Here is a 27079-nt window from a genome sequence, read left to right as displayed (position 1 = left end):
GATATGGAAGTTTCCTTTGGGGCCTTGGAGGGAGGTGAGAGGGGAGGTGTGGGCGCAAGTCTTGAAACCTCCTGCGGTTGCAGGGGAAGGTGCCGGGAGTGGAGGTTGGGTTGGTGGGGGGTGTGGATCTGACGAGGGAGTCACGGAGGGAGTGGTCTTTACGGAATGCTGATAGGGGAGGGGAGGGAAATATATCCTTGGTGGTGGGGTCCGTCTGGAGGTGGCGGAAATGACGGCGGATGATGCGCTGTACATGGAGGTTAGTGGGGTGGTAGGTGAGGACCAGTGGGGTTCTGTCCTGGTGGCGGTTGGAGGGGCGGGGTTCAAGGGCGGAGGATCGGGAAGTGGAAGAGATGCGGTGGAGGGCATCGTCGATCACGTCGGGGGGAAATTTGCGGTCCTTGAAGGAGGAGGCCATCTGGGATGTGCGTTTTTGGAACTGGTCCTCCTGGGAGCAGATGCGGCGGAGTCGAAGAAATTGGGAGAATGGGATGGCGTTTTTGCAGGGGGCAGGATGGGAGGAGGTGTAGTCCAGGTAGCTGTGGGAGTCGGTCGGTTTGTAGTAGATGTCCGTGTTGATCCGGTCGCCTGAGATGGAAATAGAAAGGTCGAGGAAGGGGAGGGAGGAATCTGAGACTGTCCAGGTGAATTTGAGGTCGGGGTGGAAGGTGTTGGTGAAGTGGATGAACCGTTCCACCTCCTCGTGGGAGCACGAGGCGGCGCCGATACAGTCATCGATGTAGCGGAGGAAAAAGGTGGGGGGTGGGGCCAGTGTAGTTGCGGAAGATGGATTGTTCCACATATCCTAGAAGAGGCAGGCATAGCTGGGGCCCATGCGGGTGCCCATGGCTACTCCTTTCGTTTGGAGGAAGTGGGAGGATTGGAAAGAGAAGTTGTTCAGGGTGAGGACCAGTTCAGTCAGTCGAAGGAGGGTGTCAGTGGAAGGGTACTGGTCGGTACGGCGGGAAAGGAAGAAGCGGAGGGCTTTGAGTCCTTCGTGATGGGGGATGGAGGTGTACAGGGACTGGATGTCCATGGTGAAAATAAGGCGTTGGGGACCGGGGAAGCGAAAATCATGGAGCAGGTGGAGGGCGTGGGTGGTGTCCCGAACGTAGGTGGGGAGTTACCGACCAGTACCCTTCCACTGACACCCTCCTTCGACTGACTGAACTGGTCCTCACCCTGAACAACTTCTCTTTCCAATCCTCCCACTTCCTTCAAACGAAAGGAGTAGCCATGGGCACCCGCATGGGCCCCAGCTATGCCTGCCTCTTCGTAGGATATGTGGAACAATCCATCTTCCGCAACTACACTGGCCCCACCCCCCACCTTTTCCTCCACTACATCGATGACTGTATCGGCGCCGCCTCGTGCTCCCACGAGGTGGTGGAACGGTTCATCCACTTCACCAACACCTTCCACCCCGACCTCAAATTCACCTGGACAGTCTCAGATTCCTCCTTCCCCTTCCTCGACCTTTCTATTTCCATCTCAGGCGACCGGATCAACACGGACATCTACTACAAACCGACCGACTCCCACAGCTACCTGGACTACACCTCCTCCCATCCTGCCCCCTGCAAAAACGCCATCCCATTCTCCCAATTCCTTCGACTCCGCCGCATCTGCTCCCAGGAGGACCAGTTCCAAAAACGCACATTCCAGATGGCCTCCTTCTTCAAGGACCGCAAATTCCCCCCCGACGTGATCGACGATGCCCTCCACCGCATCTCTTCCACTTCCCGATCCTCCGCCCTTGAACCCCGCCCCTCCAACCGCCACCAGGACAGAACCCCACTGGTCCTCACCTACCACCCCACTAACCTCCATGTACAGCGCATCATCCGCCGTCATTTCCGCCACCTCCAAACGGACCCCACCACCAAGGATATATTTCCCTCCCCTCCCCTATCAGCATTCCGTAAAGACCACTCCCTCCGTGACTCCCTCGTCAGATCCACACCCCCCACCAACCCAACCTCCACTCCCGGCACCTTCCCCTGCAACCGAAGGAGGTGCAAGACTTGCGCCCACACCTCCCCTCTCACCTCCCTCCAAGGCCCCAAAGGAAACTTCCATATCCGCCACAGATTCACCTGTACCTCCACACATATCATCTATTGCATCCTCTGTACCCGATGTGGCCTCCTCTATATTGGGGAGACAGGCCGCCTACTTGCAGAGCGTTTCAGAGAACACCTCTGGGACACCTGGACCAACCAACCCAACCACCCTGTAGCTCAACATTTCAATTCCCCCTCCCACTCCACCAAGGATATGCAGGTCTTTGGACTCCTCCATCGTCAGACCACAGCGAAACGACGGTTGGAGGAAGAGCGCCTCATCTTCCGGCTAGGAACCCTGCAACCACAAGGGATGAACTCGGATTTCACCAGTTTCCTCATTTCCCCTCCCCCCAGCCTGTCTCAGTCAAATCCATCAAATTCAGCACCGCCTCCCTAACCTGCAATCTTCTTCCCGACCTCTCCGCCCCCACCCCTGTCCTATCACCCTCACCTTGACCTTTTTCCACCTATCACATTTCCGACGCCCCTCCCCCAAGTCCCTCCTCCCTATCTTTTATCTTAGCCTGCTGGACAAACTTTCCTCATTCCTGAAGAAGGGCTAATGCCCGAAACGTCGATTCTCCTGTTCCCTCGATGCTGCCTGACCTGCTGCGCTTCTCCAGCAACACATTTCCATCCCGTTATAATATAATAACCAACTTTCAGAAGTAGTGTAGATACAGAATACAGCAGCATTAGAAACAATACTTAATACATCCATGTCAGAAATTGGTGACCCAACCAACTGGAGTTTGACAAAACTCATTTGTCATTGGGAAGCCAGATCTCAGCTTGTTTACTGAGGGTGAAGAAACAAAGCCACAGCATACCTTGATAAAATTATATGGGCCAAGCAAAACAAAAGGTGCAAAGTAGCAGAGATTGTATATATAATTCAATCAAGAAAGCTCACCCTTGAGCACGCACACCTTAATGTTCCTGAAGCAGGAAATTCAGATAAAAAGAAAGTATGAAATAAGACGCAGATGAGGAGAAGCGGAATGAGCAGGACAAGTCACTTGTGCTCATTAACCATTCTTTAATGAAAATTATTCAGGTCCCAACACAACCTGGTGAATAAATTGCAGTGGATTTGAAGAGAAATATTTCAATACTTCATCTTCCAAGGACGATCAGTATCAGAGACCTAGTTAAGTCAGCAAGAATCCTCAAATAGCATGACTGCAATTTGAATCTCAGATTCACCAGTAATATAACAAGAGAGTAAATGAAATTATTAACCTTGATTATTCAGTTGAAATAAATATTTAAATAGAGCAAATATTCAGGGGCAAATTAGGAATAAATATTGAAGATGGGTTTCATACAACACCATGGGAGCCAACACGGAGGTAGAATGATAAACATCACAGAATTAGAACAATGGTCAAGAAGAAACTACCTGGCACAGAGATCTCGGATATTATCAAGATGATGATGTTTGCTCTAGTAATCCAAGACAACACCATTTTGTTTTTCAATGGAATAGCTGTGTGCCAGGGAGTTTATGAAATTTCAAATGTTCTTAGAAAGGCAGGGAAGAGTTCCACTGCAAATGAAATTCAAGAGCTTTAGAGTCCTCCAGATAAAGTTACAACTGACTACTTGATTTAGCAGGAACAACAACTTTCAACAAGGGATTTTCAAAACTTAAAAAAAGGTTCTGAAGTAGAAACACCACACAGTGGCAAGGACAGAACCAAGACCAACATTCCTCAAATATTCCAAGTCTGAAGAGAGAATATTCTTGAAGAATTGTGAAAACCCCATACTCCTTTAAATTTTGAAGTCCAAAGCTTGATGGGATCTGGAAGTGACAAATGTAATTGCATACATGGAAGTGTGAATGTTAACTACTCAGAAAACAAGCTTTGGAAGAGATGCTGTCTAAGGTAACAGTTCCAAATGTGATCATTCTGCAATAAGCTCCACCAAATCAGATTATGTTGTAGCATGGTTGGGTTGGGATAAGGAGAACCTCATATGTTCTTGCATAATGAAGACCAATATACTAGATCTCCCAATAGTCTCAGCACAACGTCCATCTTACGAAAACAACTTGCACCCATTATGCTATAAACCACAACTTGTTCAAGGTAAGGGAATCTTCTCATTTACACTCAGATGGTGACAGCAAACTACTCCAACCACAAGCTGCCAGTAGCTTGCTCCCAACCCATAAATCCTTGTACATTGTGGTTCATGCCTAACCAAATGTTTTATGGCTACTGAACTATTTGATAGCTCCCTCAGTGATTATAAATTTATAGTGTAGATACATTATTGTATTAAATATCCCGGAATGCTTGGGCACTGTTCATGTTTGACTGAAATAGGATTGTAATTTCCTTCCTTTCCCTTCTTCTCGGGATAACAACTAAACAAGGTAAAATGAGGAAAAGAGACAGCTCCATTCCAAATTCCTAGAACCTGTTGTAGTGGTAGATGGAGCAGTAAACTTGAAAATTGTACTCCCACTCCCTTCAATTTTGTTTTGGCCATTGAGTAATCAAAACAAACACACTGGGGAAACACTGAATTCAAACATTAATCTGTATTCAGGGCAATGGCAAAGGTACAATAATTAGCTTCAGTGCCCACGATTTTAGTCTGGAGTAGGAAAATGGAGTTAGTGAATTGGCCAGTGCTCCCCTCTTGTTCAATGTATAATCCACAATCTTGCATTTATGCATATGAATATCAAAGTACAGGGTCAGGCTTAATCTCTGTTTCTATGCGACTTTTGTTATCAATGATCATTTAGGCGAAGAACAAAAGGGAAACTGGTAACTAAACTAGAGCCCAACAGTGAGATACGATATATAAAAGCTTTGAAAAAGTATTGTAATGAGAAGTACAACTATAAAGCATAGGCTTCCTCAGTTATAGCCTGCTAGTACCATGTCAACAGCACGTTTCAATGGCAAAAACAATTATTTGCAATAAACTGCTTGTGGATTTACCTGTCCTTTGGCATCTTCAGGCATCGATTTTATATGCATTCGCTTCAGAGACCGTATAACTCCATCATAAAACTGCACTGTGTAAGTACCTGTGAAGGGCCAATTAGGGTAGTTACAATCATTTAGAAGAATACATTGCAAGATAAACGGAAATCAGGAAACAACTGTATCGACATTGGTTAAACCACAAAAATGGTTTAATTTGAATTCTTTTGTATAGCTACTTGGTTCACATGGTTCTTGATCATACCATAAACTCCAACTGTAGACAGTCTGGTCAGATTATTAGTTGGTTACAAAAGCCACATACTCCTGCACAGTTAGTGTGAAAATGCAACCCACTCACTTTTTTGTAAGTGCAAAGGTTTAGAAAAGTTGAAATAGTCCCTCCAGAAAGGAAGACAACACTTGGCTTCAATCATTCTCTCATACTGAATGGAGAAGACAGTGGATTCTTAAGTTGATGTCACTTAAGCATTGTTCATTCAGGTGAAACCTCGGTGTTTCAGAGGTTTACGGGAAAAAAGACTGCTGCTGAGAAAAAGGAGATGCACACAGCACAGATGCCCAAATAATTGCTCAAAAAGGTGAGTTTTAAGTAAGCAGGGAAAGGGATTCCAGAGCTGGGTCTAGACAGCTGAAGTTAATCAGCAATAAGAGAAAAGAGAACATACACAAGAAACTTCTAGTATAATGGAGTAGAGAGTTAAAAACATGAAAAATAGCGGCATGATTAGGCCATTCAGCCTTTTCTATCATTCGATGAGCTAATGACTGATCTTTTACTTCAAAATCATGGTCCTGCACGACCCTGTATTTAATATTTAGAAATCTATCAACTACAGTCCTGAATATACTCATTGAGGCTCCACAGCTCTCTAGGGTAGAGAAATCTAAAGATTAATCACGAGTAAAGAAATTCCCACTCATTTCAGAGCCAAATGGTCCTTAATTCTGCCCCTTAATTCAAAGCTCATATCCTCTGGTTGTAGAGGACCTCTCCAGCCAGGATGGACATCTTTCATCCACCTATCTTGTCAATCTCTAAGTATTATGTATGTTTCAATGAGAATGTCTTGCAATCATCTAAACTTCACAGAATACAAATAAGGTCTATTTAACTTTGTCATTGGCAATCCCTCCATCCAAGAGTTCCTTGAGTGAAATTTTTTGCTGCAGGTAGTTAAATAGATAAAAAGGGATTTAAACACATGTACAACATATAACATGAGGCATTGGCAGCACAGCAAGACATGGTTGTCAACAGTGTTTTGGATGTGCTGAAGTTTCCAAATGTTAAAAGGTTAGAAAGATGGCATAAAGACTGAAAATCATAATATCTCCAGCTAACAAAGGAATGAATGAATGGATCAACAACCAATAGGCTCTGATAGGAATACAGGTAGGTAATATTACAGAGACAGAAGTAACCAACGAATTTTTGTATCAAGGGCAAATAGGATTGTAGAAAACTGAAATCAATGTTAAATAAGGAACACAGTTCTTGTTCAGCTTGACAGCACAGTTAGAAAAAAAATGCAGAAATTTAATAAGTACAAATTTTGCAAGGATAAACACAACAACTTCAATCTTCCTAATACTTTATTGAAGAAAAGTATACATCATTCATACTGAACATCAAATGGGCAGTCAGGGAACACAAAGAGGTGAAATAAAGAAAAATTGTAGATGGGATAAATGCACCACCTCCAAAAACAATCTCAAGTCAATGTCCCTCCTGGGATTCTATTCTTTCTTCTCCAGTTCCCAGATGTAGGTTTTCCCTTCAATATTCTCTTTCATTTATAATAGTGACTTTGACCGCTATCTTCCAGTTTACAAGATTAAACCCATCCCCAGCTTCAGACACTTTAAAAAATATTGCAAATGCTGGAATTTTGAAACAAACACAGAAAATGCTGCAGAAACTCAGCAGGTTTGGCAGTGCCAGTGAAGAGAGCAAAACAATTAAAGTGGAGTCCAATATGACTCTTCCTCAAAAACAAAAGTGATATTAGACTCAAATCATTAATCCTGTTTCCATGGATACTGCCAAGTTTGCAAAGTTTCTTCATGATGTTGTGATTACTTCAGACACTTTGCCTGATTGCACCTGTTGGCATGAGCTATTGTCCTCACCATTCACATTTTTCAGTAAAAACACAAAAAAAAATTGTAATTTCTCCACTTTCTACCAATTCAATAGACAAATATCATCAGCATTTTAAATTTGTCAAATTGAAACAAAAAGATCCTTATCTTGTCGAGCCATCAGTACCAATTCAACTTCTCAGTCAAATGACTGATATATGAGCTATCATTCTATTTTACAAAAATAAAAAAAAAACCTGTCATATCTGCAGCGGTTGAAATTGAGTTTTCAAAGAGTAGCTTTGTAAATTTACATCTGAACTCATTAAATGCAATAACTTATGAACTGAGTTGGGGCATTGCTCTTCTCCTTTGTACAACATCAAGGTTATGTTTAAAAGATATATTATACACTGATCTCTTTAATTTCCCCTAGCAGCATCAAAAACTGCACATTACTTTGGTGTAAAGAAAAAATTCATTCTGTGCATGGATAGAAAAACTTAAAGAGGGAAATCGACAGCTGGCAGGTTTTTGGTTTTAAAAAAAAAGGAAGAGAGGAACAGGATTAGGCCATTCAATACATCAAGCAACTCTACTATTCAATGATTGTGGTTGATCAAATACTTCAATGCCTTTTACCCACGTTACCTCCACAACCCTTCAAACCACAAGCAAACAAACGCAATAATCACAGCTTTTAACATATTCAAAGACTGAGCTTCAATAGCTCTCTGGGGTAAAGAAATCCACACATTCACAAACCAAGTAAACAAAGTCTGAGTGTTCAATGGCATCCTGTTTATTTTTAAATCGTCTCTTTAGATTAAGTAACCAGAGCAAATGTCATTTCTGCAGCTACCCAATCTACCCCTTCAAATATTCTGTAGTTTGCTCTTGATATTCTTTCATTCTGAACTGGAGATTCTATTTTACTGAATTAGCCTTTGCCAAGGATGCATTTATGGGATGTTATTATCTTGGAACAGCAAATCAGTGATAGTCAAATATAGATTATTGTGTTAAGCTAATTTTTAAAATTCTTCTTGTTTGTATTTTAACTTGTAAGAATACAAGTGGGCGGCACGGTGGCACAGTGGTTAGCACTGCTGCCTCACAGCGCCAGAGACCCGGGTTCAGTTCCCGCCTCAGGCGACTGACTGTGTGGAGTTTGCACGTTCTCCCAGTGTCTGCGTGGGTTTCCTCCGGGTGCTCCGGTTTCCTCCCACGATCCAAAGATGTGCAGGTCAGGTGAATTGGCCATGCTAAATTGCCCGTAGTGTCAGGTAAGGGGTAAATGTAGGGGTATGGGTGGGTTGTGCTTCGGCTGGGCGGTGTGGACTTGTTGGGCCGAAGGGCCTGTTTCCACACTAAGTAATCTAATCTAATCTAAAAAAATACAGTGTGTTTTGTTTTAAGCCTAGTAGGTTCATTAATCATACTGCATCCAGAATATAATGCCTTAAACTTGCCTTTCAAAATAAGAAAAGTTAGTGTCTGGGCTATCTCCTTCATATATTTTGAGGGGGCGGGGGGGGTTATCTGATCCATAACACTTGGTACATCAACAATTTCCAGTATCACAAGAAATGCTCTGCAAATCTGTTCCCCCCACTACCAAAGTGGAAAATGTCATGGTTTTTCCACATTATATTCCATTTCCATGTCCTATCCAATCTTAAGTTGTCCAAATCCGCATGAAGCCACTTTACATCCTCTTTACGGCACACACTCAATTGAGCTTCGTATTCTCTACAAGTTTGGAAATATTACATTCTGTCCCCACATTTAAATTTTTGACCTACACAGTGAATAATTGGTGCTGAAACACTAGTCACAGCCTGCCAACACGGGAATGGCCAGTTTACTCCAATTACACCTTCCTGAAACCCCTGGATCAGGCTCATCAGCTATGCAAGGTCCCATAGAAACCATGACCAATAACATGGAATTTCCTAGGTGGACAATCATTGCCAACAAAGACAGCTAGGACAGGAGGTAATTTTGCTAAACAGTTTCTGATGGAATGGGATGGAAATGTGTGGCTGGAAAAGCGCAGCAGGTCAGGCAGCATCTAGGGAACAGGAGAATCGGGCATTAGCCCTTCTTCGGGCTAATGCCCGAAACGTCGATTCTCCTGTTCCCTAGATGCTGCCTGACCTGCTGCGCTTTTCCAGCAACACATTTCCATCTCTGATCTTCAGCATCTGCAGACCTCACTTTCTCCTCTGATGGAATGGACCTTATCAAAATCCCTCTGGTTCTAGACTCTTTCTCAAGGGGATGCAATCTCTCAGCATCTAATGTGTCAAGCCTCCTAAGAATCTTGTAGTTTAGTAAGGTTATCTCCAAAGTTTAACTCCAATCAGTGCAGACCCAACCTCCCTCCTACAGAAGATCTCTACTTACCCAAGGACAACCCAGTGAACATTTCCAGAACTGCCTCTAATGCCAGTATTTCTTTGCTTAGAGATTAAAACTGTTGCAGTTATTCTGGTGTGGCCTTGTATAAATTTAGCAAGACCTCCCTACTTTTATACACCATTTCCTTTGAAATAAGGGCAGCATTCCATATTTTCCCTATTCCTCACTGAACATGGGTGCTACCTTTTTTGTCATTTCTGCATAGCCTCTAAGTTCCTTTGAGCTGCAGTTTTCTGCAGTATTCCTACATTTTATAATATTCTGCTCCCTATTCTTCCTGTCAAATTGAATAACCTCATATTTTCACATTATATTCCACCAGCCAAGTTTTTGTTCATTCAATTAGCCTGTCCATATTTCTCTGCAGACTGTCATCCTCACCACTTCCCACCTTTTTTGTGTCATCTGTAAATTTGGTATTAGCACATTCGCTTCCCTCATCCAAGTCAACAAACCAGAGAAGCCAAATCACAATTTTTCAAGCTACCATTTATCATTTCCTTTATTATAAATTGTCAGGAAACTGCTATCACTGATGCAAGGCTAACAGGTCTGTTCTTCCCTGTTTACTTTCTTGCTCCCTCCTTAATTTTGTGGTATGCTATTTGCTAGCTTGAATTTACAAAAATCATTCCTAATGTATAGAATTTTGGAAGACGATTATCTATGCGAAGAATTGTCTAAAATTGCCACACTTCACAGCTCAAAAATTACATTTGAATGTTTCTTTCCTTTGTAAAATAGTGTTATATTAGATATAGTTCTTAAAGCAGGAATAAGATGCAGAGTTGGATTGCCAGCCATGATATTATTCAATTGGGGAGCAAGCTCCAAAAGTTGACAAATACAGCATTGATAATGTAAGCGAGCATGGGAGTTGGAAGGAGAAGTTCAATGGACAGCAATGTACAAGGATGAGTTAAAGTTGTGGATGCATGGAAGAGTTGAGCTGGGTTGGCATAGGAGAGATGGATTCTTAAAAAGGGAAGGTCCCAGGTTAAGTTGGGCGGTGGCTGACAGAGGTGTGGCTTGCTGCAGAGGAAAAGTAGCAGAGTCTGCAGGCCTTCAATTTGAGATAACATAGATTAGAGCCATACTTGAAACAGTGGAAAGTGGAGAGGAAAAAAGAACTAATGGCTTTGCAGGGACCAAGGGCATTGTAGTAAAGGAAAGCAACAGAGTCAAGGCATTTTAATAAATAGAGAACTGAAGGCCTTGCAACTGGGGGTATGAAAATGAATTGTACGCTACGTGGGTGTGGTTCAAAAGTAATTGGAGTTAAGAGGGGCAAGAATCCTGTCATTCACACCTTTTCTGGACAGCTTTCATTTCTTCACTCGCCACATTATGAATGCCTTTATTCTTGCACTATTAAACACATTAAATTTTTCCTGCCCACTTTCTTGAAATTATATTTTTAATTTGTCCCAGAACTGAAAGGTAACCAACTATAACCTAAACAGTTTCTCTATCCAGTTGCTGCTAACTATAATAAGCATTCCCACCAATTTCTGTAAAAATAAAACTGAGCTGATGAGTTGATTGTCTTCTGACATTGCAGCAATCGGAGAATACTTCACTGATGTATGAGCCTATATCACAGACCAAAGCCACAATTATTGGGGCTTGACTTTTAATTTTCCAGTTGAGAGTGAGACAGCTGCCAACTGAGCCAAACTAATAATAGAATTGGAAGAAAAAGTTACATGGGATGTTCAGGTATAAAATGCAAATCAGCATCTTGCAAGAAAGGAATGCTACAGAGCAGGTTTTTAACATTTATATGCTTGTGGAGAATGGTAACACCTGCTGTAGAGGGAGAGGAAATCAAGGAAAACAAACTTCTTATACTTGCCCTCCTCATTAATGTCTTCAATCTTCGCAGGATAGTAGCGACAATCCGTCCAGCGGGCAAGAACTTCATCTCCAGTTTTGAAGTCCTGCACAGAAACAACATTTCTCCCTCAAGTCAGAAATTGATGAGTTAATTTGAAACTTAATCCAAAAAGAAAGGAAATTAGTTAACATTTGTAATGTATTTTTCTCAAAAAGAAATAACTACCAGAGTTATGGTAACATTTTCCAGACTTTGCCATATCACACCATATTTTCAAATGCTCCTAATCTTTTCTGTTTCTAATCTACATCAGGTGATGCTTATTTAATATCATACAACATTGCCTTCGTTAATCAGACCACTCTGGTTTAAAAGACAGGCAGAAGGAGTAACCTACAAACTAAAAAATAAGACGCTTTGGTAGGGAAAAGCAGGCACACACTACACATAATTTCCCCAAACCAAACAAGAAAGGAAGGGAAGGGGACACATGCAGGGTGGGGAGAGCAGGGCAGGGCAGAGGAACATTGGTGGGGAAGAGAAGGTGGAAGAGACAGGTTGGGGTGGTGGAGGGGTGGGAGAGAGACCTAAGGTAGTGGAGGAGAGGGAGAGTCAGAGAGGGGAGGACATGAGAAAGACAACAGAGAGGTTGATGCGGTGAAAGATAGATTAAAGGGGAATGGGTGAAGACAGAGCGTCTAAGATTATTTTACGCCTTCTCTTTCAAAGTGAAATCCATTTCCTCATACTTCCCCATTAAATGAAATGGAGGGAAGGAACACAACACTTGGGAATATCTTTTAAAGATGTGTTCACGTCTCTGGCCATCAGTAGAGAGTTCCACTGTATGGCATTTCCAGGTTTTTTTTTGTTGACCTGTACATGTAGCACCAAGCCACTTGGAGTACAGCACAGGAAGAAATGGGAAGAAGCGACTTGCAAGATAAATAAAAGTAACAAGCTGCACTAAGAGCTCTTTCCCCCAAAATGTTAATAACAAAAAGTACTTTTGGAAGAGATCAGTTTCTAGCAAATACTGCCAGTCTCAAAATCTTCACTTACTGTAATCTCTTCATCATCTTTGAGTACATCTTTTCGTACTGACTGTCCCTCCAGTGGTCGTAGGCGATGACTATCCCAGTAAATCCATTCATCATACCGATGGCTCCATCTCTCAAAGTGGATCAGCATTTTTCCCTCCTCATAGTCAATCTTTTCAATTCGTGATGTATACCTCCAGATGAGAGAAAAAGGAAAGTGATGACAATAATTCATTAAGCATGAATTGAGCCAATACAATACTGATTTATTTAATAATCTATTTCCAATAGATATTATAGTTCTAAACTGGAGAGAAGATGGTGACATAGTGGCATTGTCACTGGATAAGTAATCCAGTGATGGCAGTTTGTTCAATTTGAATCTGTACTTCTGGATTGCTAGTTCAGCGATAATCAACTAAAACTGAAGTAATACCTAACTATGGAATTGAAAGCCAGTCTCAGTAACATTGACCATGAAATGTTTGTTGTCATAAAAACCCTTCTGATTCACTACTGTCCTTGAGGGAATTAATTCTTTAGATGGCCTGGCCTATATGTGACTGCAGACCTACAGTAATGCAGCTGATACTTAGCTGCCCTCTGAAACAGCCTATCAAATCACTTTGTTCAAGAACAGCTCAGGATGGCAACAAATGCCAGAGGCACCCACATCACAAAGAATATTTTTTTGAAAATCACAAGTTAACCATATACCTTTAAATCAAACACCATCAACAGACTAATGTGTAAATGCATCAATTAGGAGTAGTACTGTATGTGGTCAGATTGACTGCTTTGCCATATCAAGTTAGTGTCAGTATTGACCTAATTGAGCTCTACTAAGGATTAGTAAACTTATAGTATACATATTAGTCATAGGTATAGAAGTCTACAGCACAGGAAAAAGCCCTTTAGCCCATCAAGTCTGTGACAGTCAAAAATAACCACCTCACTATTCTAATCCCATTTTCCAGATCTTGGTCATAGTCTTGTATGCCTCTGCATCATGAGTGAATATCGAAATAAGTCTTAAATGTTGAGGGCTTCTGCCTCGATCATCCTTATAAGGCAGCAAGTTTCAGATTTTCATCATCCTCAGTGAAAAATATTTTCCTCACATCCCCTCACCCTTACCCTAAATCTACGCTTCCACTCATTGATTCCTCTACCAGGTGAAAAAGTCCCTCTTGACCATGCCACTAGGTTTTATACATCTCAAATCATTTCCTCAGTCTCATCTACTCAAAGGACAACCAGTCTATCCAATCTCTTCATAATTAATACTTTCCAGTCCAGGCAACATCCTGGTAAATGTCCTCTGCACCTTTTCCAGTGCAATTACATCCCTCCTATAACATGGATTCAGGATGGCACAGAATAGTCTCTCGTGACATAACCAATGTTATATACACTTCAACTCCCCCTCCCACTCCACCAAGGATATGCAGGTCTTTGGACGCCTCCATCGCCAGACCACAACAAAACGACGGCTGGAGGAAGAGTGCCTCATCTTCCGCCTAGGAACCCTCCAACCACAAGGGATGAACTCGGATTTCACCAGTTTCCTCATTCCCCCTCCCCCCACCTTGTCTCAGTCAAATCCATCGAATTCAGCACCGCCTTCCTAACCTGCAATCTTCTTCCTGACCTCTCCGCCCCCACCCCAGTCTGACCTATCACCCTCACCTTGACCTCTTTCCACCTATCACATTTCCGACGCCCCTCCCACAAGTCCCTCCTCCCTACCTTTTATCTTAGCCTGGACAAACTTTCCTCATTCCTGAAGAAGGGCTTATGCCCAAAACGTCGATTCTCCTGTTCCCTGGATGTTGCCTGACCTGCTGCGCTTTTCCAGCAACACATTTTCAACTCTGATCTCCAGCATCTGCAGACCTCACTTTCTCCTCAAACAGTTCCAACATAACCTACCTGCTCTTAAACTCTATGACTCACTTAATAAAGGCAAATATCCCAAATGCTCTCTTAACCACCTTATCTATCCATTCAGCTATCCGAAGGGATCAGTGGACATGTATAACAAGGTTCATTTGATGCTCAATGCTTCAATAGAGTAGCAGCATCTATTATGTATCCCCTTTCCCTGTTTGTCTGTCTAAGTGGACTGTCTCACACTTGGAGATGGAATTCCAGTTGCCACTGATCAGCCACTCTGATCAATCCATCCTGTATTATAAGGCTATCCTCATTATTTAATGCCCCTCCAACTTTTATAGTTAAACAGCCCGTTAAATATTGCAGTGGTCTCCACACATAAATAATGAGTACTCCAAAAATCCACATCCACCAACATGAAGTCAGTCCCTTCCAAAAAAACACGAAAAGCCTCAGACCGTACATTATTTCCTCAGCATCTTTAAAAGCACTACAATCAAAACTGTTATCGCATACTTACAGACAACACAGAAATTTGCGACTGGACATCATTGGAGATTGCTGGGAATGAGGAGCTACATTCCCTCAATTTTTTGCCTTTTTACGCAGCTGCACAGACCTTTGATCTGCACAGACATCAGAATACATCCCCACCTCTGACCAATGAAGCAGCTGATGATTATGCCCAGGGCACTGCACTGGGGAACTCGAACAGAGACGTCATGAGACAACAGTCTTCCAAAAACCTCAACCACCTTCCTTTGTGCTAAGTACAACAGCAACCAGTAAAGATTCCTCAGTAATTCTAAGCTGCACTGCCGAGTCCCTGTATGCCAAGAGCAGCCGCATGAGAGGTTTGAGGCAGCATAATTCTTCACTCTTGGCAATTTCTAGTAACTTCAGGTTTTCTTTAGTTCTTTGATGCTACAGTCGGCAAATATGACCATAATGTTAAAGACAGTCACTCTCACCTCACCTCTGGAATTCAGCTCTTTGGAACAAGGCTTTAATGAGGTCTGGAGCTGAGTGGCCCTGATTAAACTTGAACTGAGCAGTGACCCAGCTATTACCGAGCAAGATCCACTTAATAGTATTGTCAACAATCTCTTCCATTATTCTGTTGATGATTAAGAGTACTGTTGGGGCAGTAATTGACTGGGTCAAAATTTGTCCTTTTATAAACTGGTCATGGCTGCACACTTTTTCACATTACTGGATCCATGCCAATAATATAGCAATACTAGAACAGTTTAACCAGGGCACAGCTAGTTCCAGAGCACAAATCTTCAGTACCGTGAAAGTTCTCAGTGGGCACAGCTTTCCCAGTACAGATCGTTCTGCTATAACACGCATTTCGTTAACACAAACTCACTAACTCGATTGATGAATTGGGGACACTGTTTCTAAACAGCAAATTTTTAAAATGTGTAGTGGCTATAACGCGATTACATTGCCAACACTTTAAACTCTATTTCTAAAGTATTGCTACTTCTAAAGGACAATTTTTCTGTAATGCAGGGTTGCACAAGAACACAATCATCATGTTTTAGAAGAACAACTTGCATCCAATGTCTTCAGCCAATTCCTGACGGCATGTGGAATGAATCATCTCCAAAACCAATGACTATCACTGTCTAGGCTCAGCCAGTAGTTGCATGGGAGTACTATAATTCCAACTTACTCACCAAGTCACACAACAATAAAATTTGGATATATGTCATATCTTTGTTCCTGGATGAATTCCTGGATGAAATCCTGGAACCCACCACTTAACAACATGTGGGAGCATCCTCACAAAGAGGCTCATTATCACCTTCTCAAGGACAACCAGAGATAAGCAAAAATGACCATCTTGTAATACCGAAGGTGAATTTCGAATTATACCAAAGATGTTTGAATTTATGAGGCAAACAGCTGGCAAGTACTTCAGCTTGGTCTTGCTTCTAACTTTCATGAATTATCAACTTACTCATCATTCTTAATCTGATGAAGTACAGTATGATCTCTGTACTAATGTAGACACTGATTCTCAAAGGACATAAGCCACATGCTTGACTGCAGTTCATTGATTTTGTTTGCTCAAACAGTAACAGTGCACATGCTGTTTCTTACCCAAGGCATAGGTAGGAGGAATTTAGTTCTGTAAATATTTTTTACCTGTTAATCCAAGTGAGGGAAATTGGCACTAGAGAATAGTACCCTTTTCATTTTGAATGTTGCATGTCAACCTCAGCATATGATGCACAGTTAATCTTCCCTCCATGGTAAAGGTCAGAAGTGGGGATGATTGCTGATGACTGCACAATGTTCAACATCATTAGTCGCCCTTTAGGCACTGAAGCAGTCTATACCCATATGGAACAAGATCTGGACAGCATCCAGGCCTGGGCTGATAAGTGGCAAGAAGCACTTGTGTTACACAAATATCAGACAATGACCACCTCCTACAAGAGAATCTAACTATCGCTATTTGACATTCAATTACACTGCCATGACTGAGTGCCTCACTATCAATACCCTGGGGGTTACAATTTACCAGAAACAAACTGGATAAGCCATATCTGTGTTGTAGCTAGAAGAGCAGATCAGAGGTTAGGAGTGCCGCAATGAATAATTCACCTCACATCTCCAGAGTGCCTATCCATCTTTTACAGAAGCCAAACTCTCCACTATTCTGAATGACTACAGCTCCTATAATACTCAATTACTTTAATACCACCCAGGACAAAGCAGTCTGGTTGACTGGAACCCCATCTGCCACGTTCAATTCACCACCAACATGCAGTGGCAGCTGCATGCAGCATTTACAAGATTTATGGCACTCTCTTCCAAACCCACAACATCTACCTAGAAGGGAGGCAGCAGATGCATGGAAACACCGCATCTGCAAGTTCTCCTCCAAGTCATCACATCAAGCCAAGAACATCCTGACGTTATGAACTCATTCACTGTTACTGGGTCAAAATCCCGAAATTTCCTTCCGGACAGCTCATGATTGTCCTTATACCCAAAGGACTGCAACAACTAAAGATGACAGCTCACCTTCAAGAAGATTAGATTAGATTCCCTACAGTGTGGAAACAGGTCCTTTGGCCCAACCAGTCCACACCGACCCTCCGAAGAGTAACCCACCCAGACCCATTTCCCTCTGACTAATGCACCTAGCACTATGGGCAATTCAGCATGGACAATTCACCTGACCTGCACATCTTTGGACTGTGGGAGGAAACCAGAGCACCTGGAGGAAACCCACGCAGACACTGGGAGAATGTGCAAACTTCACACAGACAGTCATGAATCAAACCTGGGACCCTCGTGCTGAGAAGCAGCATTGCTAACCACTGAGCCACCGTGCAGAAGTGGAGGACATTCTAGGGCATTTACAGATGGGCAAGAAACACTGGCTTAGCCAGCAAATCTCTCATTCCTTTAAGAAATATTTGAAAAACTTTTACTCTGTTCTCTTAAGTCTCAACATCAAAACATCAACATCATGTTCCTAATGCAGTTTCTCACAACCCATCTCTTGGCCTTGAAGAATGAATGCCAAACAATGCAGAGGATTCAGAATCAAAAGGATCCTCACAGAGAGGAAAATTTCAATTCAGTTTTCTGGACTTGATTACATTCTTTTTCTTTCATAAAGTTCATATTTGGACACTTACCATTTTTGCAGATAATCCTGGGCCTCCAAACGAGCTCCCACCGCAAATACAATTCCTGGCCGACTTGGGGGATTTCTGCTCATTCTTATCTCTCCTCCTTTTATTAATCACCCTTTTCTGTTGCCTAAGAAAATCAAGAAAAAAATTCATAAGTTCATTAGTTAATTTCCTTTTCCTTGAAACAGAGCTAAAGCTGATGAAAGCTGTGAATACTTGATGGCAGCTAGCATGATGTGAAAGGAAGGGAATGAGTTAGCAAGTAAAAGAGAGATGAACCATGAAAGTGCAACATGTGCAAATCACACATAACTAAACAAAGTGCATCACCCATGTGGGCAGGACTACATAATATCGAAAGTATGAGGATACTGTAGCAGTAATTGCTAATGGAAAGGGCAAAACGACAGTTTATAAATAGCCAGTTGCCAAGCCTTGGGGGAAAGGATTGGAACTGGTGATCAAAATCCTGACCAAAAATGTGCAATAAACAAAATGGTGACAAGTTTCAGGAAGATTTTTCAGACAGCGAGACAAAGACTTTACCAAAGGTCAGGTGAGACAAGTGAAAACCTCAAAATGTTAACAGGCTACAGTGGATGGGCAGAAGGGAAATATATGGCTTAAGGAATGACAGCTGTGAAGTAGATAGAAAAAGGAATCTAAATGAACTGAACTCGGCACACAGGCAAGAGAAAGTCAGCAGAGCAAGGAAGTGAGCAAGTAAGAGACAGACTGAGTGGCCATGCCCTCATAATGTAATGTCCTAAACTGTGTTACTATGGTAATTTTCACTGCACCTCTTTCAACATCTAGATGTCCTTTCCAAAGTTTGTGCGTACAACCAGAGGACAATAGAGATGGTCTCCCAAGTTTCTGTCAAACTGCTGCACAACTTTGACCTTTAAACTATACTCCCTGTATAACATTTTCTCTACAAAATATATAAAGTAGTCTAACTTATCACTAACCTTTGAAGTTATTTTTCTCTACCTGTACAGTGGGTTAAGCCATATCTGAAAATGGACCCCTAAAACACATTTTTCTCTTTAAAAAAAATTCATATATTCTCACTATTAAAAAAAACCCTGACCTATCTTTTTCAGCCCCAATGTGAATGGCCTCATAAATGACAACACTGAATTCCATTTGCCAGTTTTGCCCAGTCACATCAACATCTTTATACAAGTTTCTGTTCCCATGTTACTTAACGTGCCACATTAAATTTGTTTCATCAACAAACTTTGATGTCACTCTTAATATCTCAGTCATTAGAAATAAACATTGTGGAAAGTTGAGAGGCCAGTTTAGATCCCAAAGGATTCAATAAGTTATTATGTCAGTACATAACCATTAACCATACTCAGTCACCTATCTGCTAACAAATTTCTGTCATAAAAATGTTAAGATCTAGCCACCGGTTTCATTTTTGTTATGTTTCCTGAGGTGGAACTTTACCAAATGCCTTTGCAAAATCCACACCAAAAAAGTCAATAGACATTCCCTTTTCTACCATGTTGTGATCAGATCAGGAAATTCAACTCAGTTGGGTTGTCAAGATTTATCTAATACAAATCAAAGCTGATTCTCTGATGAGTTCATACTTGCTTCACAGTCATACAGCACAAAACAGACTCTTTGGTCCAACCTGTCCATGCCAAACATAATCCCAAAATAAACTAGTCCCACCTGCTTGTTCCTGGCCAAATCCCTCCAAACCTTTTCTATTCACGTATTTATTCAAAACTCTTTAAAATGTTTTAATATACCCATATCCACCACTTTTTATCCATTTTGTAATTTCTAGGAATTTCCCCACAACAGATATTACATCTGGATGATCTCCCACAGCTTTATTTTAAAATACAGAGCATTTTACAACTTCAAAATGGCCCACAGTGCTTTATAGTCAATGAAGTACTTTTAATGCTGCTCTTTGTTCGCACGTAGAAAACACATCAGATAATGTGTGCACTAAACATTTCCACAAAAAGGAACATGTTCGTAGCCAGGAAATTTGCTGGTTGAGACACAAATCTTGGTCAGGACACCAAGGCGAATTCTGCTGCTCCAAAGGTATAATTTAGATTGTGTTCAAGTCCCTGGAGTGCAACTTGAACCTACAACCTTTAAACACTGTTTCTGAACATTATATCAGTATATATATCGTAAAATCTAAATTTAACATTTTCTCAATAATATTGTTCAAAGCGAAAGATCTAAAATTTAAAATAATGCAAACGTGCAAGTTATTTACTCTTACTTTTGCATTGTTTAATACGGCAATTGAAAAAACAGGGAAATCCACAAAATATTGGAACTGGCTCTTGGTGTTAATTCTTTCTGTACTATTTCTGAATTTGCTTTCTGATGTTGTGTGGTTAAAGACAACTCTAAAAATCTGAACTTCCAGCATCGTGATAGTGAGACAGTTACAGAAGTGTTGGTTTCCCGATAACATTTGTTCTTATGTCTCTATACCTTCCAGTTTATACCCCATAACAGCTTACCGTAAATAAAGCCTAAATTGTAATATTTTCTGCCAATAGTGTCAAAGCAGCAAATTGATTACCCACAAGATTAATAGAGGGTTTTTTGAGGCGGGCCATTCAACCCATGGCTGTTGTAGATAGTTAACAACGCATTAACATGATCATATTCTTCCCCACAGTCCAGTATAGAGTCATAGAGATGTACAGCATGAAAACAGACACTTCGGTCCAACCCGTCCATGCCAACCAGATATCCCAACCGAATATAGTCCCATCTGCCAGCACCTGGCCCATATCCCTCCAAACCCTTCCTATTCATATACCCATCCAAATGCCTCTTAAATGTTGCAATTGTACCAGCCTCCATCACATCCTCTGGCAGCTCATTCCATACACATACCACCCTCTGCGTGAAAAAGTTGCCCCTTAGGTTTCTTTTATATCTTTCCCCTCTCACCCTAAACCTGTGCCCTCTAGTTCTGGACTCCCTGACCCCAGGGAAAAGATTTTGCCTATTTATCCTATCCATGCCCCTCAATTTTGTAAACCTCTATAAGGTCACACCTCTGCCTCCGTCGCTCCAGGGAAAACAGACACAGCCTGTTCAGCCTGTTCCTGTAGCTCAGATCCTCCAACCCTGGCAACATCCTTGTAAATCTTTTCTGAACCCTTTCAAGTTTCACAACATCTTTCCGATAGGAAGGAGACCAGAATTGCACGCAATATTCCAACAGTGGCCTGACTAATGTCCTGTACAGCCGCAACATGACCTCCCAACTCCTGTACTCAATACTCTGACCCATAAAGGAAAGCATACCAAACGCCTTCTTCACTATCCTATCTATCTGCGACTCCACTTTCAAGGACCTATGAACCTGCACTCCAAGGTCTCTTTGTTCAGCAGCACTCCATAGGACCTTACCATTATGTGTATAAGTTCTGCGAAGATTTGCTTTCCCAAAATGCAGCACCTCACATTTATCTGAATTAAACTCCATCTGCCACTTCTCAGCCCATTGGCCCATCTGGTCCAGATCCTGTTGTAATCGGAGGTAACCCTCTTCGCTGTCCACTACATCTCCAATTTTGGTCTCATCTGCAAACTTACTTACTGTACCTCTTATGCTCGCATCCAAATCATTTATGTAAATGACAAAAAGTAGAGGGCCCAGCACCAATTCTTGTGGCACTCCACTGGTCACAGACCTCCAGTCTGAAAAACAACCCTCCACCACCACCCGTCTTCTACCTTTGAGCCAGTTCTGTATCCAAATGGCTAGTTCTCTCTGTATTCCATGAGATCTAACCTTGCTTATCAGTCTCCCATGGGGAACCTTGTCGAACGCCTTACTGAAGTCCATATAGATCACATCTACTGCTCTGCCCTCATCAATCTTCTTTGTTACTTCTTCAAAAAACTCGATCAAGTAGCTTCCACTTTTTTCCAAGAATTGAGCAGCAAGGCAAGGTAAAAGAAGGGTGAAACGAAGAAAGCTTGAGAACAAAGGCAGAGCAAAAGCATCAGACACAGTGCAGGACACTAATAAAGGAAGAACCTGATCAACTATATGTATTAAACACATATGGGGAAGAATTTAGGAATGTCAATTAAGGAGCATTTCAAGACATAGGTGAACAAAATAACCATACTGAAGATTCCATGTCCTTTGAACAAATAAGATGGCCACTGTACTCACCAGTACCTCTATCTTCATTTCCTATTGAACAATATTTTTCTCCATCATACATCAATGCAGCAGCGAAAGTTGATTACATCGAAAGACATCCCTACAAAAGAATTGATTCATTACAATGGGACTCCATACTTATCATAATCAATTTATTAAGCATTAATATTTGTACTGCCCACTGAAAATAGCAATAATTTGCAGCAGTGTCGCAATTTCAACATAATACACCTGAATCATGCACACACTATTTCATCGAAGTTTTTCCATAACAGAAGTCATGAAATGCACAAGAAAGAAAGAATAGGAAAAGCTATCAGATATACCCCACCAAAATGTGGTGGTGCTATGGTAATGTCACTGGAATGGTAATCCAGAAAACCACACTAATCATTTCAGGACATGAGTTCAAGTCCCACGACAGCAAGTGGGATATAATTCTTAGGATCTATGGCATTAAAAGTCAATGTAATAAAACTATCACACTGTCATTTCTTCTCGGTAGGGCTTCAGCCATCCTTCCATGTTGTGGTCTCCAGGTTCACACCGTGAAATGGGTTAGCAAGACACTCAAATGTGCCAAACTGCTACAATAAAGTCAAAGTGGATGCATGTACACTGGTTCGACTGCATCGGTTCCAGTGTCTTTTCACACAGTTCACCACCACCACAAAGCAAACAGGGCAACAGATGCTGATAATTCATTGACCTCAAGAAAAGGTTCCTGAAGAAGGGCTTATGCCCGAAACGTCAATTCTCCTGTTCCTTGGATGCTGCCTGACCTGCTGCGCTTTTCCAGCAACACATTTTCTGCCTTAAAAATAACCTTTCTACACTCAACAAAGGAATGCCTTCTTTCAGTATTTACCCTGCTAAGATCCCATAAAATCTTGTGTTTCAATCATCTTTTCTTCCAAATTCTAATGAGGAAGTCCATACCAGTCCAATCCTTTGTCATAAGGCACTCCACCATCTTAGGAGGCAATCTCGTAAATATGCTGTGAAACACCAGTGTAAGTGTGGATATTTTTAATCAACTGTTCGGTCGTGCTACGAGAAACCTTTGGAGCAGATGGGACTTGAACAAAGCCTTCTGGTTCAGAGGCAAGGACACTATCACTGTTCTACAGGAACAGTCTTCCTAGTGTGTGCACATCTTTAAATAAGGGAGACCAAAGCTTTATGCAGTACAGTAGGAACTGTCTCACAAATATACTGTAAAGTTGCAGGAAATAAGACGTTCTCCCCTCTCTCTCTTCTTCCCCCCCACCCCCACATTGTACCCATCCTCTTGCTAATACATCAATATTTAATTTGCCTTACTAATTACTGGCCATACCTGTAAGCCACCACTGAATTATGCGTGGAATACACTAGACTGTAGCCAAGGACAGAGATGATGAAGAAAGCCTAATGTACAAGATAAGAGTGCTTAAAACAAAAACCCACAAAATAGGTGACGATGCAAAGCAAAAGAGTATCACACAGTAAAGAAATAAAGATGGGTCTAGACCAAGGGTAAGCGAGGATAACAAAGCAACTGCCATCTAGAAAAACCAAGTTCAAGATTATAATCTGATCATTGTTGAATTTAATACTTGCCCAATTAAAAGATGGAGTTTTTTTCTTAATTATACATCAGGTTTAGGACTTCTGTGGTGCAGTGGTAGCAGATTCATCTTTGCACCAGAGGGCCTGGATTCAAGTTCCACCCACCCCATACATGGGTAACATGCCCAAATAGGTTGATTAAAAATATCTGTAATCAACAACATAATTTGCTGATCCCTGTGTGACTGCACATAAAGAAAACTGTGTTTAGGGCTCTTTGTCCAGGTTCAAGCTCCTGTGACATACATCAAAACATGTGCAAACAAGTTGATTAAAACAACTGATTCAGACTTAGGGTTCTTGGGCGTAGTGAAAGTGTTCCTACCTATGGACCAGAACATTGGGGATTCAAGTCCCACCTGCTCCAACTGTTTAGCATAAAATGTCCAAGACATCATGCTTAACTGGAACAACAAGAGACCGAGGACAGAGATTAGATTGGGAGTAAGATGGACTGTATTTCACAATACAGAGTAAGTAACGCTGTAGTGCAGACGCATGCACGTGTTGCCAAAGTCTTTCCCAGACCACGGAGCTGCTCTCTCTCATTAGAGAGGTACGACAGGTGGTGATTTAACATGAGGGTCACCATACCTCAGAAAACAACCCATTTTACCACTGTTGAGGGAAATTACTACAGCAGTTCCAAAGAAAATCTTGTGTCTCATCTTGTAAATAAGTCATCCATTTCTTTCAGATCAGGAAAGTCCCAGGTTCTACCCTTGTTCTTGAACAAGTAATTGATGGTTAAGTTTTAGCAGTGGCATTACATTTGGCTTCCATGCTCTTCAACCACAAGAACATTACTGGATTTGCTGTGATGCTTTGTTTCTTGTTGCCCTCCCCTTTTCTGGGACTGACTGTCCAGATTTAAACTTGAAAAAATATCCACTAATGAAATTATTAGACGTTTATGGAAATGTGTAGAAAACAGTTTCAAGATATAATCACACAAATGCCTCACAGGAAAATAACCATCCACACATACCAATTCACTCTCTACCATATCTATATGCTTTAACAGATGCCAACACAGTTACATTATGAACGAAATGAGACAAGCAACTCACTTCTGAACTCTTGCTGCAACGTCATACTGCACTCAAACATTAAATGTTTTTCTCTCTCCACAGATAATCCGACACTTGCTGGCTTTCTCTAGCCTTGTTTTTATTCAATTTAGCTCATTAAAAAAAAGTCCACAAAAAAGTTCTTTAAAAACCCATTTAACTATGCATTTATTGCCCCAATTTATGTACATCTGTATTAGTAAAAGCCTCGTGTGTTTTTGTGTGGGAATATTAGCCAGAGAGTCAAACATGCATACGATCTGTCACATTTGTAAAGTGTCAAAGTGGTTAAAAACCCTTCTGGCTCATTTAAATATAAGCATAGAGTTATAGAGAAGCACAGCAGAAAACGGACCCTTCGGTCCAACCCGTCCATGCCGACCAGATATCCCAATCCAATCTAGTCTCACCTGCCAGGACCCGGTCCATATCCCTCCAAACCCTTCCTATTTATATACCCATCCAAATGCCTTTTAAATGTTGCAAATGTACCACTTCCTTTGGCAGTTTATTCCATACACTATATATTAAATTACACATTTAACACTAAAGCAATACTTTGGTGGCAGAATTATTCTGTTGATTCATTTTTCCTTGCATATTAAGGCCCAGTTGTGCAGCTCACCACCAACCACATACTCTGCACGTGAAATCACAACCCATCAGAAAGCACTGTTTCGGCCAACTCTGTGTAGCCAATGACAGAGTGAATTCAATTCCATGAGAGACCTGTTGGCAGAGCTATTCTTTTTTACATTAACGCATATTTTTATACACATATTTAGTGTTTCTTTGCAATTTTCAGGATATCCATTATCAACTATTAGCTTTCCCTCAAAATTTTTTGTCCACTTTTTTGCATTAACATAATTTTTGCATTATTGGCACTTTTGGAATACATGCTATATCAATATTCACTAAAGTAAAGTACCTTGCACAATTTTAAATGTATACATAAATAGTATTTCAGACTTATGCTGCTTTCGTGGGAGCAGCCAAATGCTCCCCACTGTAATGTACTTAAAATCTCGTTTTATGATTTTTATCACGTTTGTATCATACCTAACAACCTTTATGATTTTGAGCACAGACTTATATTGGTCAACATATTCTGCACATGACAGGTCGCACAATCACCTAATGGTTGCTTGTTAAAACGTATCTCATTTCTGTGAAGGTAGAACCCGTGAGTCAAGCTGCGGGGGGGGGGGGGCGAGTAGTGTCCCCCCCCCCCGCTTCTCCCACTCAAGAGGCTGGAGCCAGGCTGCGTGAGGCCCAGCCCAGCCTTCCCTCCCTCACCCACCCACCTTACCTTCCCTCCCTCATATTCCGCTCGGCCTCTCCTGCTCACACAGCTCCCGGGACCGAGGCCCAAGCACCGCTCCTGACTGCCTCCGAACAGGGTTTTCTGACACTCGGAGCGGGGGCCTGGCGATGGCTGCAACAGCCCATAAACCGCCCGCTGCCGCCGAGGCTCCTGTTGCTGCTGTTACCGTCCCCTCCCCCCACCCCCAAGCTCCTCGCCGCTGCCGCCCCGACTCCTTTTTTTTTCCTCTCTTCCTCCTTTCAAAACACCGCGACGTCAACACTGACGCACTACGTACTATGTACGCCCGGGCGTGACGTCAGCGCACACGCCCCGCGCTCCTGTCCGTCTGGCGAGGCGGGGCGGGGCCTGGGTGGGGGAGGAGACACCTTGGTTCAGGAGAGGAGGTCGATGAGGGGTCATTGACCTGGACTGTCAATGCCTCCCAGAGGGAGGGGCGTCGGTCAGCTCAGTCTCTGGACGGCTACTTTGCAATGCAAAGATGTGCAGATCAGGTGAATTGTCAATACTAAATTGCCCATAGTATTAGGTCCATTAGTCTGAGGTAAATATAGGGGAATGGGTCTGGGTGGGTTACTGTTTGCAGGGTTGGTATGGACTGGTTGGGCCAGATGTCCTGTTTCCACACTATAGGGAATCTAATCTAAGTGATGCTAACAGCAGAGGATCAATTTCCCATTAAGGCCTCTCTCCTACTTAGCCTTTGCCCTCACCAGAGGTGCAGTGACCTTCAGTTTAAAGCACCACCAGTCATCTCTCTCTATCAAGAGAACAGCCCTGTGGTTTGCTAATGCCAATGGTGACTTTTCTGTACAACCCTGCCTGCTCAGTCACGTAGGATGCTGCAGGAGCAATCCCAGCCATTCTTTTGTTTTCTGCTGAGGACTGGAACTCACTGCCTAAAAGGTTGAT

General features: G+C 42.1%; 1 protein-coding gene across 4 annotated transcripts in view; it reads right to left on the bottom strand.

Annotated features, from left to right (window-relative positions):
* The window catches only part of phf20l1 (PHD finger protein 20 like 1), a 131516-nt gene extending 105184 nt beyond the window's left edge, over positions 1-26332 (bottom strand). For 2 of the 4 annotated variants that reach the window (XM_043687888.2, XM_043687889.2), the window contains exons 1-6: positions 26153-26331; positions 22169-22259; positions 17983-18106; positions 12444-12615; positions 11400-11484; positions 5030-5118 (exon numbers count right to left, since the gene is read on the bottom strand). In XM_043687888.2, coding sequence (XP_043543823.2) covers positions 5030-5118; positions 11400-11484; positions 12444-12615; positions 17983-18065 — 429 coding nt within the window. In that variant the 5' untranslated portion in view covers positions 18066-18106; positions 22169-22259; positions 26153-26331. Of the gene's footprint in view, positions 1-5029; positions 5119-11399; positions 11485-12443; positions 12616-17982; positions 18107-22168; positions 22260-24840; positions 24959-26152 lie in introns of those variants that run through there. The other 2 variants (XM_043687886.2, XM_043687887.2) reach the window with 2 other exon arrangements.
* Between the last annotated feature and the right edge of the window lie 747 nt (positions 26333-27079).

The sequence above is a fragment of the Chiloscyllium plagiosum genome, unplaced genomic scaffold (genome assembly GCF_037043375.1).
Source record: "Chiloscyllium plagiosum isolate Xiang-an unplaced genomic scaffold, Cpla_swu_hap1 HiC_scaffold_4, whole genome shotgun sequence".
Lineage (NCBI taxonomy): Eukaryota > Metazoa > Chordata > Chondrichthyes > Orectolobiformes > Hemiscylliidae > Chiloscyllium > Chiloscyllium plagiosum.
The sequence above is the reverse complement of the archived record's forward strand: the minus strand, read 5'-3'. Positions and strand labels throughout refer to the sequence as shown.